At 41.8% G+C, this 16,729-nt stretch overlaps 1 protein-coding gene across 1 annotated transcript; it reads right to left on the minus strand.

Annotated features, from left to right (window-relative positions):
• Positions 1-6,384: 6,384 nt before the first annotated feature.
• Positions 6,385-16,288, minus strand: SAMD13 (sterile alpha motif domain containing 13). Its single transcript, XM_082002945.1, has 3 exons — positions 16,221-16,288; positions 12,001-12,112; positions 6,385-6,694 (listed from the first exon to the last, which is right to left on the minus strand). Exons 1-3 carry the CDS (start codon positions 16,271-16,273, stop codon positions 6,551-6,553), a joined length of 309 nt encoding a protein of 102 aa, XP_081859071.1. The 5' UTR covers positions 16,274-16,288; the 3' UTR covers positions 6,385-6,550.
• Positions 16,289-16,729: the final 441 nt, after the last annotated feature.

A 16,729-nucleotide genomic window follows, 5' to 3' on the forward strand; every position in this document is an offset into this window, starting at 1 on the left:
TCCTTCTTTAAAGTTGTCTTTTTTTTTTTTTTTAAATCTTGCTTTTACCATGAGTACAGAACCCTGACACTAACTTGAAATGAGCTGACTTAAAGTGACAAGAAAAGTGACTGGCTAGAAATCTCAATATAAATACTTCTGAAGTTAGAATCCCGTTATTTGTGTACATAAAACAGCCAACCATCTTCTTCCTGGAAAGCACACAGGTATATCTAGAAAGGAAACCTATTAAGTGTCTCCAGTTATAGGATCAAAAATGTCAACTCACATCTCAGCTGTAATTAGGATATAAACTGTTTTGTGATTCTGGGATTGAACCTTACCATTCATAGCAGGCCGAGAAAGAAATGACACACACGTGTACGTGAGTGCATGCACACACACCTGGTCCCATATGTATACACAAATATATAAAAAAATATATGTATAAATGACACTTACCAGATCAGCTGGTGCATGACTGATCTATGGCAATCAACTAACAAACAACATGAGCTGGGGTTAGTTGTTATATAGTTTTATCACAGACTTGCAAACTCTCAGCTGCATTGAGTTGAAGTCTGCCATGTTCACGTCAAGATCCAGCCCAAGCTACATGCCAGGAGAGCAGTTCACCTCTGCCAGGCTCACAAAACAAAGCAGTGGGGAGAACCAGGAAAGGGGCACACGTGGCACTGCTGCCCGCCAGAGACAGCTGGTGTAGTTCAGGGACCCGGTGAGAAGCAAAGCCCATCAGCCAGTCCTGCCGGCTAGTGCAGCAGGTCAGGTATCGCTGCGAGTAAATGCTTGCCTGTGGGGACAGGCGTTTGTAGCCCAGGTCCTGATGAATGGAGGTGCACAGTGGGGGAGCCTGGAATGGGAACGTAGGGTAACAGAGGCAAGAGATGCTAGAAGATAAGCAGGAAAAATGGGGGGAGGAAAGAGGAGGGAGAAATACAGTGGTAGTAAAAAATATCAGACAAATCAAAGAAGGGAGAGAACAGAAAATAAAAACATCAGTGAGGACACGTAGCTCTCCTAGCTGGGTACCTCAGAGCTGAAAACACAAACCCAAAACAAGCAATATTGGAGGGACTCGGAACTAAAAAAAGGAGGACGTAGAGAAACCTTTGGTACAGAGGGCAACAAAACAGCAGAAAGCAGAGTGCCCGAGTACTGAGGGCGGCTTCTGCCACCTCTCAAGAGTGGCATCAGGCGTGAACTCCAACATTAACATCTACACCTGACTGGAAAAGACAAGAGCTCAGGTTTCAATGCCCTTGTACTCCTGCAATGTTTCCAAATCTTCTAGATTACGCATATTTCCAGGTAGAGAACCCAGGCAAACAGCCATGTGGCATTTATACAGAAGGGAGGAGGGAGTAGAGGAGGAGTATCCTTGCAAAACAGGGTTGCTTCACCCAGGCACACCCCCGCTTCCACACTTCTCTCTATGGTTTGGCCACCATCTGGGAAACAAACTCAGCTACAAGTTCCTTACTCTTTACTTCCTTTCTCCTGCTGCAATCCACCAGTACAAGACAAAGCAATGTTACTTTTGAATCAGAGATCAGTGCAAATGATGAGCCTTCCCTCCCTTTTTTGGTACGATTTAGCTGCTACAAAGTCAGCGGCATCCTCAACATAGCAAGTACTGCAGGCTGTTTGTAGAGGGGCAGCTGGATTATAGCAATCACCTGAAAAGGGGAAGAAAACACCTTCAGATGAGTGAGAGCTTGCCAACGCCAAGACATTTGTTGTTGTCTTATTGGTAGATCAGCTGATGATACAGCAGTTATAACTGCTAAGTGTTCCTTTAACAAAGATGCTCATGAGGGCAGCGTATAAATACAACAGTGGTCTCCAGTACTCACCAGCAGCCTTCAGTAGCAACGAAACTCTCACGTGGAGACCAAGGGCCACTTACAGTCTTCATGGTGCTCCCCTTGGGCTCTCCAGGTGTTTGAGAGAGACAAACTGCATCCCCCAAATCTACAGCATCTACCAGCTAATGTTATTCTGGGACTAAGTGGAATACACATCTGGGATCCAGAGGAACATCACCAAATCAAACAATTCCATAATTATAGGGGCTAACATGTTAAAAAGAACACAGCCTTTCCCAACAGGAATGAAGGCTACTTATTAAATCAGTCTGCCCATCAGTCCAACAGAGAATGCCCTTGAAGGCTGCCGGTGGCCTCATGATGGCCACTGCCCTCTGCACCTCCCTCAAGGGAAGCTGCCATCAAAACTGAGCAACACAGAGGTGAAAGTGTCTGGAGGCCTTTGGTGTGATGGAACGGGACATGGGTGGGCTCTCCTGGCTGACATCCTCAAGCACCAAGTCCTCTTGTTCTGTTAGATGACGCAGAAGCCAATTCATTGCCTGTGTAAATTGTCCCTGAAGTGAGGGAGTAGCACAGATGCTCTCTGTACAGCTCCATTCATCCTGCTGCCTCCTGAGCCAGTGGTGGTTGCACTGTTCACACGCACACTGACAATCAATTAATTTCCCACATGACTTTTGGGCCAAAACCCGTTCCTGTAAGGGAAGGAACTGCTCTTCTGACTTGGAAGTAAAGAAGCAGAATGGAGACAAAGTGAGGTGATGTTTTTCTGGTCCTGCTCAGACTCAGCCTTCAAATTTTAGTCAATATTGCCGTTTAAAAACTGAGACCTTAATTTGCAGCTTCCCCCAGACCCACAGAAAGTTAAGTCGCTCTGCTTTTCAAATAACTGTGATTGTAACTTAAACGTGACAATGGAAACAGAGGTGTTAAAGATTAATTTGCCAATTAGATGCTGATTTTTAAAGAGGGAGGGGTAAAGGACTTGGTAGAATTTGAACATCTTGAAAAAAGCAGTGAAAGGAGAGTTCATTTAGCACTGACAGCGAGTGCCTAATGCGACATTTGCGTGGGCCATTTCTAACCAGAAGTGATGCATGGGTGGCTACTCCCTTCGCTACAGCTGCCAAGGCTTGTCCTGTAATTATAAGAGCAGAGAATTTCCTACAAATTTATAGAGTGCAGCACATTAGAGCAAACTGTTTTAAAGGGAATAACAGCACACAGGGATGGGAGATACCAGCAAGCAGACAGAAGTTTCCTCTGGGTTGAGAAAGCAACCTTGGTGGACAGGCACAGCCCCAGCCTTCGTGCTTTGCTGACAGTTGCTTTATATGTGTTTTATGTGTGGTACCTGGGCCTGTATTTGGATGTAAACATGCTACGCATTGTGTATACACAGCTTGAGAGGAGAGGGAATATCAGAGCTGATGAACAATATCAATATATTTCACAGCCATCATATCAAAAAAGGAATACTGTAATGCTTTCAAATAATTTTTAAAAGCACTAGGAAAGATTCTGATAGATGTGCACTAGTGGTGTTATGAAAAGGGCAAGAGGAGGGAGACGGAACAGGAAGATCCTGGCTGCAGCGCATCTCTCTCCTTTTGCGGGCAAAAGCAAGGAGCCGCACTGCAAGGAGAGGGTTGGCACTCTCGCACCCACTGTCAGCTGAGCAGCCTAACCACCACCCAAAGCACAGGGAGGGCTTTTAAGGAAGAGGCACTCTCCTAGCTGCAGGGCATGAAGGGCATGTGGTAAACGGGATTCCTGCATAGCTCTGCAACTCTCAGAGCTGCAGAGCTGACAGGGTATCCAGTAATGCCCATCAGTCGCTTCCTCATCTCACAGCAGCTGTGTTTTCTGCAAGAGGAATGGTAGCTAAAAATAATCTGGCTTTGACTTCCTCTTTCAAACCCTCAGTCTCTTTTAAAAAGATTTTTTTGTTCTCCCAGAAACAGCAAGGAGAATGTAACAGACAAAAACCAGAATGGTCACCTGCACAAAGAGAACAGCAGCATTAGAAAGCTTAGAGAACAGTAGGAAACTACAATAAAGATCAGAGACAACAAAAGAAATTGTTAACAGTTCCGAGTAACATCCTCCAAATTCTCTTTCACGCTTGCAGAGAGCTTTCTGTTAGGCCTCTACTTGTATGACCCAGTTAGCAGTGCTGATCAAAGGGGGAATACAATCTGGATGTTTCTGAATGCAATTCATTTGCTCATTAAAACATGTTAAAAGAAAGCACGGTGCTCAGTAATCACCAAATGAGCTCTCACGGCTGTACAGCAGAGATTTTTATGCCCTGATGGAATAAATGTTTTACTTTAAATTCTGTGTCATCCATAGATCTACAAAATGTGTCAATCCCACACCAAACATGCAAATAGAGAGAAAGAGAATATTCAATTCATCCTTCAGTAATATAGCACTATGTATTCTACTCCAACAATAATTCTACAAATACAGTGCTGGCAGGCATCCTCAGACTGCTACAGGCAGCTGCTTCACATAATCCTTTTCATAAACCTACCTACTTCTATATTAAAATATTTTGGAGTTTCATGTATAATTTTTCAATTGCAGCCTGTAATTAACCTGATACAGAGTGTACCTGAAAACTCTCCAAGGCAGGGGTGATGCTCTCTATTTGAACCTAGTCTTCCAGAAGATCCCTGCTCCCAGTAAGTATCTCTGGACACTACCAAACTATAAATAAAACCATAAGTAGAATTCAGACTGTGACTTACAAACCTGCTGCTAACAGACTGATACCTGAAGTGAGCACAGCACAAGGGACAGAAAGAGAAATGGTGAATACATCCCTGTCTCCTATCAAGTGTCTCAAATTCCAAACAAATACGCTGCACAATGTAAAGGTCGGAAGTATGCAAGAAAGCATGCTGCTACGTAGTTTATGTATTATGCCATACACCAGTGTATGGCATAAAGCTATTAATGTGGCTTTATGCCCTCTCAAATCTCAACACCAGAAACCATAAGCAACTCTCCTAGCACTGTAGCATCAACAGCCACCTTGCACTTGGCCAAGTCAGAAGTGAGGGCAGGTCTACCACCTAGGCAGGAGACTACAGGAACTTCCTCCTTTTGCTGAATCCTGTCCCCCACCTTCGCAGAGAGCACCATTCTCTCTTACCTTCTCCCTTCTCAGCTGCACCCCCTCACCATTTCCTCCCACACGATTTCCACTTCCACCACACTCTCTACTTACTTCCTACTTCCCAGTTCCTTTGCTCAGCCTCACTGGTGCAACCCCACATCCCAGTTTCAGGGCTCATCACAAAGCTCTCTGGGCCAGTGAGCCCAGTGCTTAGCACCACCTGTGGGCGATCTCCCAGGCGTTCTGGGGTAAATGTCCCTGCTGTACCAGGGCCAGCACAGCGCATCTGCACCACCAACAGCTCTAGAAAGGCACAAGAGAAGTGCAGACGTTACTGGTGAACTGTGACCAGGGCTCTTCCTTCAGCAGTATACAACACTAGATCAGAAAAAGCAAAAATAATGAAATCTTTAAATGTCTTGGTAGGTGGTATTAAAAGTAATCACAAGAACATAGAATATTAAGTAGGTTTTGGTACCTTTTTAATGGGAAAATGGAAAAAAACCAGGAGCTCCAATATACCACAACAAAGAAATAGAGAAAGTAAAGTATCTGTAAAGTAAACTGAATGCAACATAAGCAATGCTTTATTGGGATATAGCAGGCAACCTATCAAATAGGGAACTGGTACAAACAGATTGAACAAGACTCTCTTTTAACAGAGATCTATGGTGATGAGACAGCTTCTTTCAGTTTTTAAAACAAGTATTCAAACCTCTAAGTAAAGCATTTAAAAAAAAAAAAAATCAACCATTACAACACCAATGACAGACAATATTAAAAATGTGCAGAATTTTACCCCTTTTACAAATTTCTGCATAATGTTAGAAAACAAGTTATCATAAATTAAAAAAAGGAATAAAATGAAGCTTTTTTGTTTTGCAAAGCAACACAAACTTTTAAAAACCAACTGTACTTTACATAGAACTACTATTAAAAACAGGTGAAAACAAGCTGAAAATTTAAAGGACGGCAAAAAATACACAACCCAGTTTCACCTGTCAGCAACACCTTCTACTATCGAAGGGGTTATGTTGTATGTACAGTTTTAAACATTGCAGCATACCACAAGTAAACCTTAATAAGGTCAAAATAGGACCCTCTGCAAAAAAGGGTGAGTTGGCAAGTGTCAGTCCCATCCTAAAATTATTAGTAATAATTTTACTAGGTCTTTAGTGTAAACCAAAACCTACTTTAATTGGTTTCTCTCTCCCAAAGATGCATGTAAACTTTATTTGGGGTTGGTTGGGGTTTTTTTGGTTTTTTAATTCATGAGATCAAGAACATGTCTGGCTCAAAAATTAGAATGACAAACCTCCCTTTTGTTCTGGATACTGTGATGTAGCTATCTCAACACGCTCATTGACAATTCCTAAAAAGAGAAAATCATTATGTACTATGTAAAAAATACACACCACCTCTCTCAGTTCAGACTCAGTATATAGTATATTGCCAACTCTATCCAATAGGATATATATTGTAATTTGGTTTAAATTCTTAATAGATATAGTCTCTCTTTACAAAGTTCCATCACATGAAACCAAATTGCTTATCTATTGTTTGAGGCACAACATGACCCCAATTGGACAATTCGCTATAAAGAGTTGTTCTTTAGATGTTGTGTCTGTAGAGGTTTTACGTGATATTCATAGATTTTCAGCGCAGGCCCCAGTTTTAATGAAAGTCCAGTCAGTACATCATTTCTTGTCATCAACAGTAATGATTTGCCATCAATTTCCTATAAGAAGAATTAAAGAGTTGATAAAGACAAATGTACAAATCTAACAGATAAGAACAGTCATGCATCAAATGGAAGACTACTACAGAGGATCAATAAGAAGAGAAATAGCAGCTTGTTTTTTCCTGGAACTATGTTCATAGTTGCTAAATTCTGCTGTCTGCTTTTCAAGTGCTCACCTGTGCTGACTAAGGCATAAATACTATTTAGTAAGCACAAAACCCAAATGAGCCTAATTTCAAAATTCCCTCCTTGTAAATCTGTTTCAAATTAATAGGTGCATGTGCAGATTGCCTAATTATCAGCCATTAAGGGAAGGAAACTCTTAAGAAGGTGGCTTATGAAGTGCATTTCAGAAGAATTGCCATTGACAGTGATATGCAAGTTTGGACTAGTCAGTATCTGCTAATAACTTCAGGTGCCTTCTTTAAGAGGCCAAACTTCCCATGGGTCCTGTGGAGGGGGGGAAAAAAGAAAAAAAAAAAAAAAAAGACTCTTGCAATCAGAAATTATAGAAGGGCCCAACTGTGGAGCTCAACACTCTGAGGGAACTTCTCATCCTCCACTTAGGACGGAAGAGGCTAAAAGCAGCAGCTTCCCAGCTTAGGTCTCAACAACTCATACTTGTTCCTGCTTAAAATTCACACTTTTAAATCACAGATATGTTTGTTGTTGTTTTGGTTTTTTTCCTCTCAAACCTTGGCTTTCTGACCTATTTAGATTAGAAATCCTGTAGGCTTTGGGATTTTTACCACCTCAAAACCTTGTTGTATGTTTGAAAACTACCTGTAAATGACTTTTCAAAGGTCAAAGTGGAAGAGAGAGAATCCACGTTTCTCAATTCAGACATAGGACCATCCTTTTCTTTACACATTCCTACAGTACAATCACACTACACTGCTCAGGAAACAGGAGCTACAGCTACACAACAATGCATTGACTGGTGCCTCACAACACAGCCAGACCTCCCAAGGTAGTCATAACCAGAAGAAATATATAGCCTTATGGCATTCTCCTGCACCGGACTTCACTCTGCTGTTACATTCTTTTTCACTTTTAATAAAAACCCCACTATTAAATGTTGAATTTGTTATCAATAGACAACAACCATTTCAAATGCTTGCATATGTTGTTGTTGTTCATGATAATATATTGCCAAAATTTTGTATTTTTATAAATATTGTAAACATCACACATCGATTTATCCCACTGCAGCGACTTCCTTAGAAATATTGAATGTTGTCTCGGAAATGTAAGAGATCCTGTCCTTGATTACAACTTAACATGAAGAGGAAGACTTTAATATTAGAATTCAGCATGAATTTGTCCAGACTGATCTCCCTTATGATTTAATAAAGTTTACACATACAAAATACATGGACAAACCACAACATAGTCAAAGATCAGCTGAAAGTGGAATTTCTTTAAAATTCCCCAAGAGTAATGACTGATAATCTGTCAGAGGAGTGCAGTATAACAGTATTTCTAAAAGAAAAAAGTTTCCAATAACTTTTACCCAATTATAGCAGGAACCTCGTTCCAATTACTGTTGAGAACGCTAATGGTTAAAACCAGTTTCTATCCTCTCTTTTCCGTTCGTCACAATTCTTTCTGTGGGAATTTTGACACCAGTGAGTATTTTGCGCATTGCTATGACTGATCTGAAGCTGCCTTTTCTGCTGCTGTTCAATGATGCTATGGAGGAAAAACAGCCTCCAGCTTGGTAGGATCCAAATGAAGTAAATCCAGTACCTGGAACAGGCGAAACTCCAAGAATAGGAAAAAAACCATCTATTCCTTTCCCTTCTTCTTTCACAGGGTTCCCCGTGGATTCTAGAAATGTTGGTAACTACTAAGGCTTTCATTGAATAGAAAACTGATTCTCTAAACATATCCGGAGAGAAATGAGTGATTATGTATACAGAATTCAAGTGTTTTATATCTTTGTATGTATTGTACGCTTTACTTCTTCCACTTCTTTTTATTTTTCCACTTAAACCTGCTTCTGTAGATTTGTCATAGTCATTCCGGTTTTTGGCACCAGGTAGGATTTTGTATGCTTTGGTGACTTCTCTGAATTTCTTCTCGGCTACTTCTCTATTTTCTGGGTTTTTTTTCAGGATGCAACTTCAATGTCTTTGTGTCATTTGCAGAGGCAACCCTCTACACAACTAGAGCTAACAGCAGTTCCCCACTGTGCCAGGATGACCTCAATAGCAATAGCATATTGTCTTCAACAAATAACCAAAGGACCAGTTAAGCTTCAAGTCCGCCCAGAACTCTTTCTGCTCTTTCTCCAAGTGACTGAGAACTGCAAGGTTTTATAGTACAGCTAACTTGAAAGCATGGCAGTCAGCATGCTCACACGCTCCTCCATGCCGTGGCTCTGCTAGAAAGCAGCAATGGACACAGGCTAGCATCAAACTGCTATTTCTCTTCTGGTAACGCATTGCAGTGAGGCCTGCAAACTACCATTGGGTTACTTGGGCTTATGTGGCTATTGCAATACTAATGGTTAAGAAGTCACATGGGCAACAACGAAGGTCAGGCATAACACTAGCATGTCTCGAGACACGGCAAACAGCTTCAGTCTTTGAGTGAGCCACAGCCCTCTGTGCTCCCAGGGCTCCTAGTGAAAGATCAGCCACGTACTGGCAGGCAGCAGTTCTTTGAAGATGTTCACACCCTCATCCGGCATCTGGTCTGCCTCTCTCTTTAGTTACCCTGTGCCCCCAACTCTTGGCTTGTCTGATTTGCTTGCTGAAGTTACGTATTTTTTGTTATTGGGCAACATCTTTCAGTTGAATCTGTTTTCATCAGTGAGCTTTTTTGACTTGCTGACATCAGTGGAAGTCCAAGTAGGAATAATGCATAATCATCATACAATCATCATGTCTTACCAGCACTTATAGTACAGTTTTAACAGAACATTCTGCAGTCCTTAAAATGTCTTCTCATTCTCCTTAAAATGTTGCACAAAAAATTCAGGTCTTCAAAATTCTTTGAGTTACTTGTTCTGGGTGAGTCCAGATATATTCAGATTCATCAAAAGAACATGTGGACTTAAGTTACCATTGTATAAAAGCTGAATGTAATAACAGATCTCATGATTACACTCTGGTCTACAGATGTTTTGTAAGGAAGCCATTGTGCTACCCCTACTGAAGCAGTTCAGTGGAAAACCATTTCCTAGTGTTGTAGGTGAAACACAATACTTTACCATCTACAACCTCATTCCCCTTCCAGTACATACTCAGGGCAGTAGCAAACCACATGAATTCAGGTTTCTGGGGTCCAGGCAAGCTACAGTACAAATGGCAGAGAAAAATGGAGGCGGCCAAACCATCAGCTGCATGCCTGGTGACTCTACAGACAGAGGACGGCTAAGGGTTCAAAGCCAACCTGACTGCACTGCCATACCTGGAAGGCCTGGGAGATCCTGATAACAAATACTGTAAGTACACAGAGTTAAAGTTAGTGGCTAGTAAACTGTGTAGAGGAAACAGACCACCACAACTGATAAGAGGTCAGGGACAGGATTGTTCCTGGGGCTGTTCCTGGTGCAGACAGGGAATGGGCTAGCGGAGCTGGCATGGACACTTGCTGCTCCTCAGGGAGTGGAGGGGGAAAGACGTGGCAGTGACTTCTGCCGCCGAGTGCCTGTCCCCATCTCCTGGCCACAGCCTGGTGGCAGCTGTCAGACTCTCTCTCCAAGGCTTTGGCATAAAGTGAAGCTGGCAGCCACATTTCTGCCCATGGCTATCCTAGCAAAGCCCTGGCAACACATTGCTAAAAAGCAGCTTACTTCAGCTATCCTCCTGAAGCCACTTGCCCTCACTGCAGAATACTAATAAAAGCTTTACACTCTACTTCTATGGTGCTTTCCATCAGGCTGTTGCAAATTGCTTTGCCAAAACTCATGAGTTAGCCTCACCTTGCTGCCGCAAGATCAGTAGTAATTACTGCAGTATTATTGACAAGCCAGCTGAGGTGCAGAGAGGTTAAGATATTTGATGAAAGTCAGAGGTATCTGTCAGTATACGGAAAAAAACCCAGAGGGCGCAATTACTTTGCCTGCGTGTTTTTTTCAGCCACATTTCCAGGGCTGTTGAGGAGACATGGATGCTGGTGCTAAGGAACGGATACACTTAAACAATTCTTTTTGCCTGTTTACCCATCTTCAAATTCTGAAAAATTAGTAGCAGCTGCAGAAAGAGCCTCTCTCTGCACCCTGCCAGAGCATTACCCAGCACCAGGCTTTTCACCCCTGAGAACAGAGAGATAAAGTTAGATACCCTGCTATGCTCATCAAGCTACAATCAGACGGGGTTTCACTACCCAAGTGCTGAAGGTCAGCAAGATTAACCTGACCAACAGTAAGGTTATTTCACATTAGGTGTACAGTTTCCCGGCAAAGCTGCCAATAACTTGCACTAGCTCAGTACCTTGGAAGGTCAAGCCATCTATTTTGATAACTAAATACAAGTGTTGGTAACTAATTTCCTGGTAGTCGCATGTGAACCTATAGACATATCAGGGAAGGTCCTGAACTGGCCATCTGGAGATGCAAGTTCCTCCTCTAGGGAACAGGTGGGCTGTAGGCCAGGTAATGCAACTTCCCTATCCCACCCCACTAATACACCTTACCCAGTGTGCTGACAGGCGAGTTACAAGGGGCCACATGACTGTTAAGCTCTTTGCTGATCAAAACTACCAAAAGAAGCCATCCATTAGCATGAGCAGGCACAAGGCCCAGACATGAAGACCCAATCTCTTTCTCGGTCCAAGCCCTACAAACATGCTGCTCCTGTGCCTAATTCTTCCCCCTTATTGCCAACTTGTCCTTTCTCTGTTCCCTTGCACTGCCAAGTTCAGTGCCACACAGTAGCCCCTTTTCAGCCTAGGTCTTCAAAAGCAACTTGCTTCTTAGGAGCCCCAGGTTTAATAAATACGCATGAGTGTATTTGCACAATACGCTAAGGAAGAAGGGAATTAACATTCACATTTTAAATAACAAGATAGCGAAACTGAGTGGGTTGTACAGGGAGACTGAGTCCAAGCCAGAAAATCTGTTTACATTCCTCACCTTTCAGATGACTGTTTTAAATAAACTCCAACCCATTATCTACATCTTATAGAACAACATTATTACTCAAAGTTCATAGTCCCATGGATTTTAACCCAGTAACAGACTCAAATCCCCCCATTAATGTGGGATTTTTCACTCCCATTTAATAGTATATAACCAGGTCTATGGCAAAAACGTGCAATGGTGGCAGTCAAAAAGTGTTTCCTAACAGATTTACCTGTTCTTGAAAAGCATTGGCTTGTTCTTCAAATCCAGCTGTTCTGAAATAATTCACAACATCGATAACAGCCCAGTCAGCAGGATCTGGAGGTCTCCCATTCTCTACTGAACTGCAAAGTGCAAATCCAGACAAGTAATCACTAAAAGTGTGCAGAGCGTCTGCATACATACATCCCCTCCTTCCTTGTTCCTCCAGGAAAAGTACCCTTTGACACACCTCCCCCTGCCCCGATACAGAACTGTCACTCCTGTTCTCTTCCATTTCAAAGAGCGGATGCTGGGGACAACTGAGGTACCGCTCCCTTCAGAAAAGAAGAAAGTATATGAATGTTCACATCAGCCAAAGGCAATCAGAATCTTCTCCTGCACGTGTGCTGCCTCTGCAGTTCGAGAACAAAGCCTACCATGACTGAGGTACCAAATCCGTGTCTTTCAAGACTGCAGCTTGTTTTCAGCTACCAAGTACTTATAGCGAATTGCAGTATGTGGATTATTCTTTTCCCAGATGAGACTATGCTTCCTTGTAACATGGGTAGAAACTCTTGGAAACCATCTTTACCTTGTAAAACAAAACAAAAAACCAACAACAAAAAACAAAAAAAAGAGGCACCAATGATTGCACTAATTGCTCAATATAGAAAATTTCCCAAAATAATTTTTGCACTCATCTTTGGACAAATCTATGGACTTTTTAAATAGCTATGAATCTGAGAAAACACCTGTTAAAGACAATCAGAACGAATTCCTTCTGTGATTGACCTCAGGCAATTGCTTTCCACGGTAGTAAAAACAACCATTCACATTACTACCCTTATCCTACATTTCTTATCCTCAAACTGCCATCACCCTATCTCAGATAACCTTTGCGTATCTGCAAATTCTTGGTAAAAAGACACACAGTGAGCTTGACTGCCTTTCTTATAGTCATTTAGGAGCATGAAGAGAAAGACATCGAAAGAAAGGACTTCTTTAACATGTTTCTCCAACTACAAGTCCTGAAGTTCATGCCAGACATTTTCCACTGTTCTGCATGCATGCTTAACCATAATGCTAATGAAGAAATACTGAAAATGTACAGGCTGGGGCAGATGTCAGAACCCTGTCCATTTCAGGTCCTGAAGCTGAAAGGCAGGACTTTGACTTTCAACAGCACCAGGTGGAAAAGAAACACAGATTATACTCTCCTGACAGCATTTTTGCTCTCTCCCTCAATTTTTTCTTTTCCAACTGTCACCACCTCTGTCTTGCCTAGACTTGCATGTCTTTCAGCAAAATAACTAAGTGAATCAAGGGCTAACCATTTTTCCAACCAGCCATGAAGAGAAGCAAACAGAATCACATGCAAAGCCTCCCATCACTGTTTCTACAACACCCCAAATTCTACAACTAGCTGAGCCTTGGGAAGGAGGAGTTGTGAACACAATGATTTTTGCTTCTCCCCTAACTCTTGGAATGTACCTGTCAATATGGCAACAAAATTCTGTCCCCAGGCACTCGCACTGCAACCTCGATATCACACTGTATGCTGCACTTGGCCTTCTAAAAGTAGTTTCTTTCACTTATAACATAGAATATGCACGTATCAGAGCAATGAGCAAAGGGCTAGAGTTTCCTACTTTTACTCATCAAGTAATGACTGACTTCATGAATCGCTTCACTGATTGTGATTACACAGAAAGCCAACACTCAGCAAAACTGAAAATGAGACTATTTGGCCTTATCAGAGCTGCACTTTTTTTTTTTTAAATCAAAGAATTCCTTTCAATTAAGATTTTTGGTAAAGTGCTGATTCTGAGACATAAAAAGTAAAATGTGAAAAGCATCACACAAAACCTGCTTTTGTAAAAGCAGAATTTGAAGAATTATATTTAAATCTTTGCATTTTCTCTAAGACAACCACTTTCAATTACTTCCAATTAAAATTAAAAATAAACAAACAAGACCCCAACAACTCAGCATTTAAAAAAACCCACAAACCTAAAAGATACTGAATTTAATTCTTCCTAAACAGCAAATAAAAGAGTCAATCTGTAAAAATACCTCCTAACTGTATTTTGCTTACTTCCCAAAACACTTTAAATTCAAGCTAAATATAGTCCCGAACCCTCCTTCCCACAATTTTGTATTTCAGCCCAGGTGCGTCAGTTCTTCATGTAGCTCTTCTTTTACCAGTAGGGAACTACAGCTTGGTCCAGTCCTATCCCAGGCTCAACTGCAATGACTTCAGGGGCTCTACCTTAGTCATTAACTAATCACAGGAAATAACTGCAAGCTCCTGCCTCAAGGAATAGCATCATGCTGGACCTCAAGCAGAGCCAATTTCCACAGCTACAGCTGCAGAAGACTCAAAGGCATGTGGCAGACTGTTGGAGGCTGGCTGGATTTTAACCCATCTACCCATGCAGCTGCTCATTTGGCTTCTAGATTTTAACAGTCTCCTCCTTGCCCTGCTGTTGCCCATGGTTCTAGTCTTTAGACAAAAAAAGGGAATATACAACAGCCACGGCTTAGCCACACGCTGGTTTATGCCAGACATCCTGGATGCTGTAAAATCTTACAGGCATTTTAGGCTTTGTAGCGAGATACTAGATGCACTGATAACGAATAAACATTAGGCTTGTCTGCTTTTCACCACTGTCCCTGTGCCTTTATTGCCATCATGTGGCAGAAGCAGCAAGGCCTGAAAGGATATAGCTGTGAACAAACAGATTTTATCCAAGCTATTTATAACCACTTCAAGAAAGTGCCAAATACTTCCTTTGCAGATACGTGCGCATACAAACTGTATACATTCATTTAGAAACCACAGCTCCTGATCAGTTTAATTACAATCCCCATCAGTTTTAAAAAGCCACGCTGGCAACTAGCAGTTGAGCCTTTATCACCTAAGCCTCAGGGGAAGATGATTATGTGTAAACTGCCCTTGCTTTGACTGCCTGCCTTCTCATCCCACCATGGAGTCCTCACTGTAGAAGCAAGACTGCCAGCTGAAGGTGGCTTCTGAAGGACATACACGGCATAATCTGTTCATAGTCACTGAATAGGGAAATGCATTTTATGTTGGTGTGGTGTAACCAATGTCTCAAGTGAAGGGGCAGCATGCTGATTTTAATGGCCACCATCAGATCTTTTGATGCTATGTCATAGTCAGGTGCTTTATCATCATTCTGAAGTTACCATTATTATTGTTGTTGTTGTTATTATTATTATTTATATTACTCTAGTGCCTGGAAGCCTAAGCATTGTCATGTTTTCTTGGAAGTCTTGTGGAAAAGAGACCTGAAGGAGAAGAATGAGGTGCAGCTTTGCAGAAGTGTTGTATTTTGAGAGAACAGACTAAGAAGTCTCTCTGGTACCTTTCTTTGTGTTGTTTTTTGTTTTGGGTTTGGTTTTGGTTTTTTTATATAAATATGTATATATCTATCTCAGCACAGTTTCTATAACCCTAAAGCAGCAAGGCCCAGTTTTTCTACACAGAGCTTCACTCCTCATATCATAACTTCATTCAGAATTGCTAGTCCTAATCTAAAAATTGCTGACCTTTAAGGATACAGAAATGCCTCCAAAACACCTCCTACCTCTTAGCCTGCAGTCTACCACACTAAAGAAAATTGTAGAGCAGTGCACACCCCACCTCTGTCTTATTCCCACCCCAGGTCTGAAGTAAAAACCCAGCAGTTTAGGGCTTCTTCTCCAGCGAAGAGCTTAAAATATCTGTTCCAGAATAGAACTGACACCAAAGATATACGCTGCTGCTACTACTTCTCAGCTCTGGATGGCTGGGCAGTCAGCAGAGACGGGCCTGCATGTCTCTGCAAAAGACAGAGAGGAGACTTCCACACAGGACACTTCTCACCATCAGGTATTGGTTCTGCAAAAGCCACTAGCAGACCAGTGAGCAGAGGTAGAGTATTGGTTACGGTGCTACCACTTGCTTTAGTCTCTGGTTGAGAGGAGAAATCAGTGGAGACTTAAGTTACAAGCATCTACATCTCTCCACTGCTATACAGTCCTCCCACATATCACTTTTAACCAATTCAGTGCCAAAGACTCTTCTATTTCAAAGTTGAAATACAAAAAAAGTAATTAAGAACAAGTAAGGTTTGAAATGAGCAAAGATGGAGGTGCCCACCATTGCCAACCGCATTAAGTCAAAGGAAAACTACAATCAAAATCCATGTGCTGTTTACATAAACTGAACACTATGGATTCACTTACTTTTTGACATCCAGAGAGCCATTTTCCTTGTTTTCCATGTCAACAGTTAGCATGGGGAGGATAGAGGTTTCTTTTACTTCAGCAACTGATCAATAGGGGGGAAAAAAGCTGTGTTTAATTATTGGTAGTATGAAATGAGAAACATAATGTAACAGAAACAAGCATTCTACAGGGACACAACCATGTTTCCACCTGAGAGCCCAGGTGCTGTCAAAAGACTGCTTTCCTCAGAAGCCTGGCGAAGCTGGTAGTAGCTAATGAACTAGGAAAACTTGACCTGTGCTTCAAAAAGAAATATTTCATGCCTAAAAATCAAGGAAGGTAATGTTACATTTGATCTTTTCTGAAACTAATAAAATTCTGATCAAACTATATACTCATACACATAGAGACCGACCTACCACATATAGCTAGATATCAAGAGGACTTACTATGCTTTCCGTCACCCTGCTGTACAGAGGATCCAAATGGACGCGTGATCTTATCCCTAGCAAGGTTCTGAAATCCAC

This window comes from Phaethon aethereus, assembly GCF_964289735.1.
Source record: "Phaethon aethereus genome assembly, chromosome: 8".
In the NCBI taxonomy this organism is placed as follows: domain Eukaryota; kingdom Metazoa; phylum Chordata; class Aves; order Phaethontiformes; family Phaethontidae; genus Phaethon; species Phaethon aethereus.

Excerpts from the sequence above, each read along its gene's own strand:
- SAMD13 (XM_082002945.1), bottom strand. The coding sequence starts at position 16,273 with ATGCTAACTGTTGACATGGAAAACAAGGAAAATGGCTCTCTGGATGTC. Across the intron at positions 12,113-16,220 it reads GGCTCTCTGGATGTCAAAAA|TTCAGTAGAGAATGGGAGAC; the intron begins GTAAGTGAATCC and ends TGCACTTTGCAG. Across the intron at positions 6,695-12,000 it reads CCAATGCTTTTCAAGAACAG|GAAATTGATGGCAAATCATT; the intron begins GTAAATCTGTTA and ends TTCTTCTTATAG.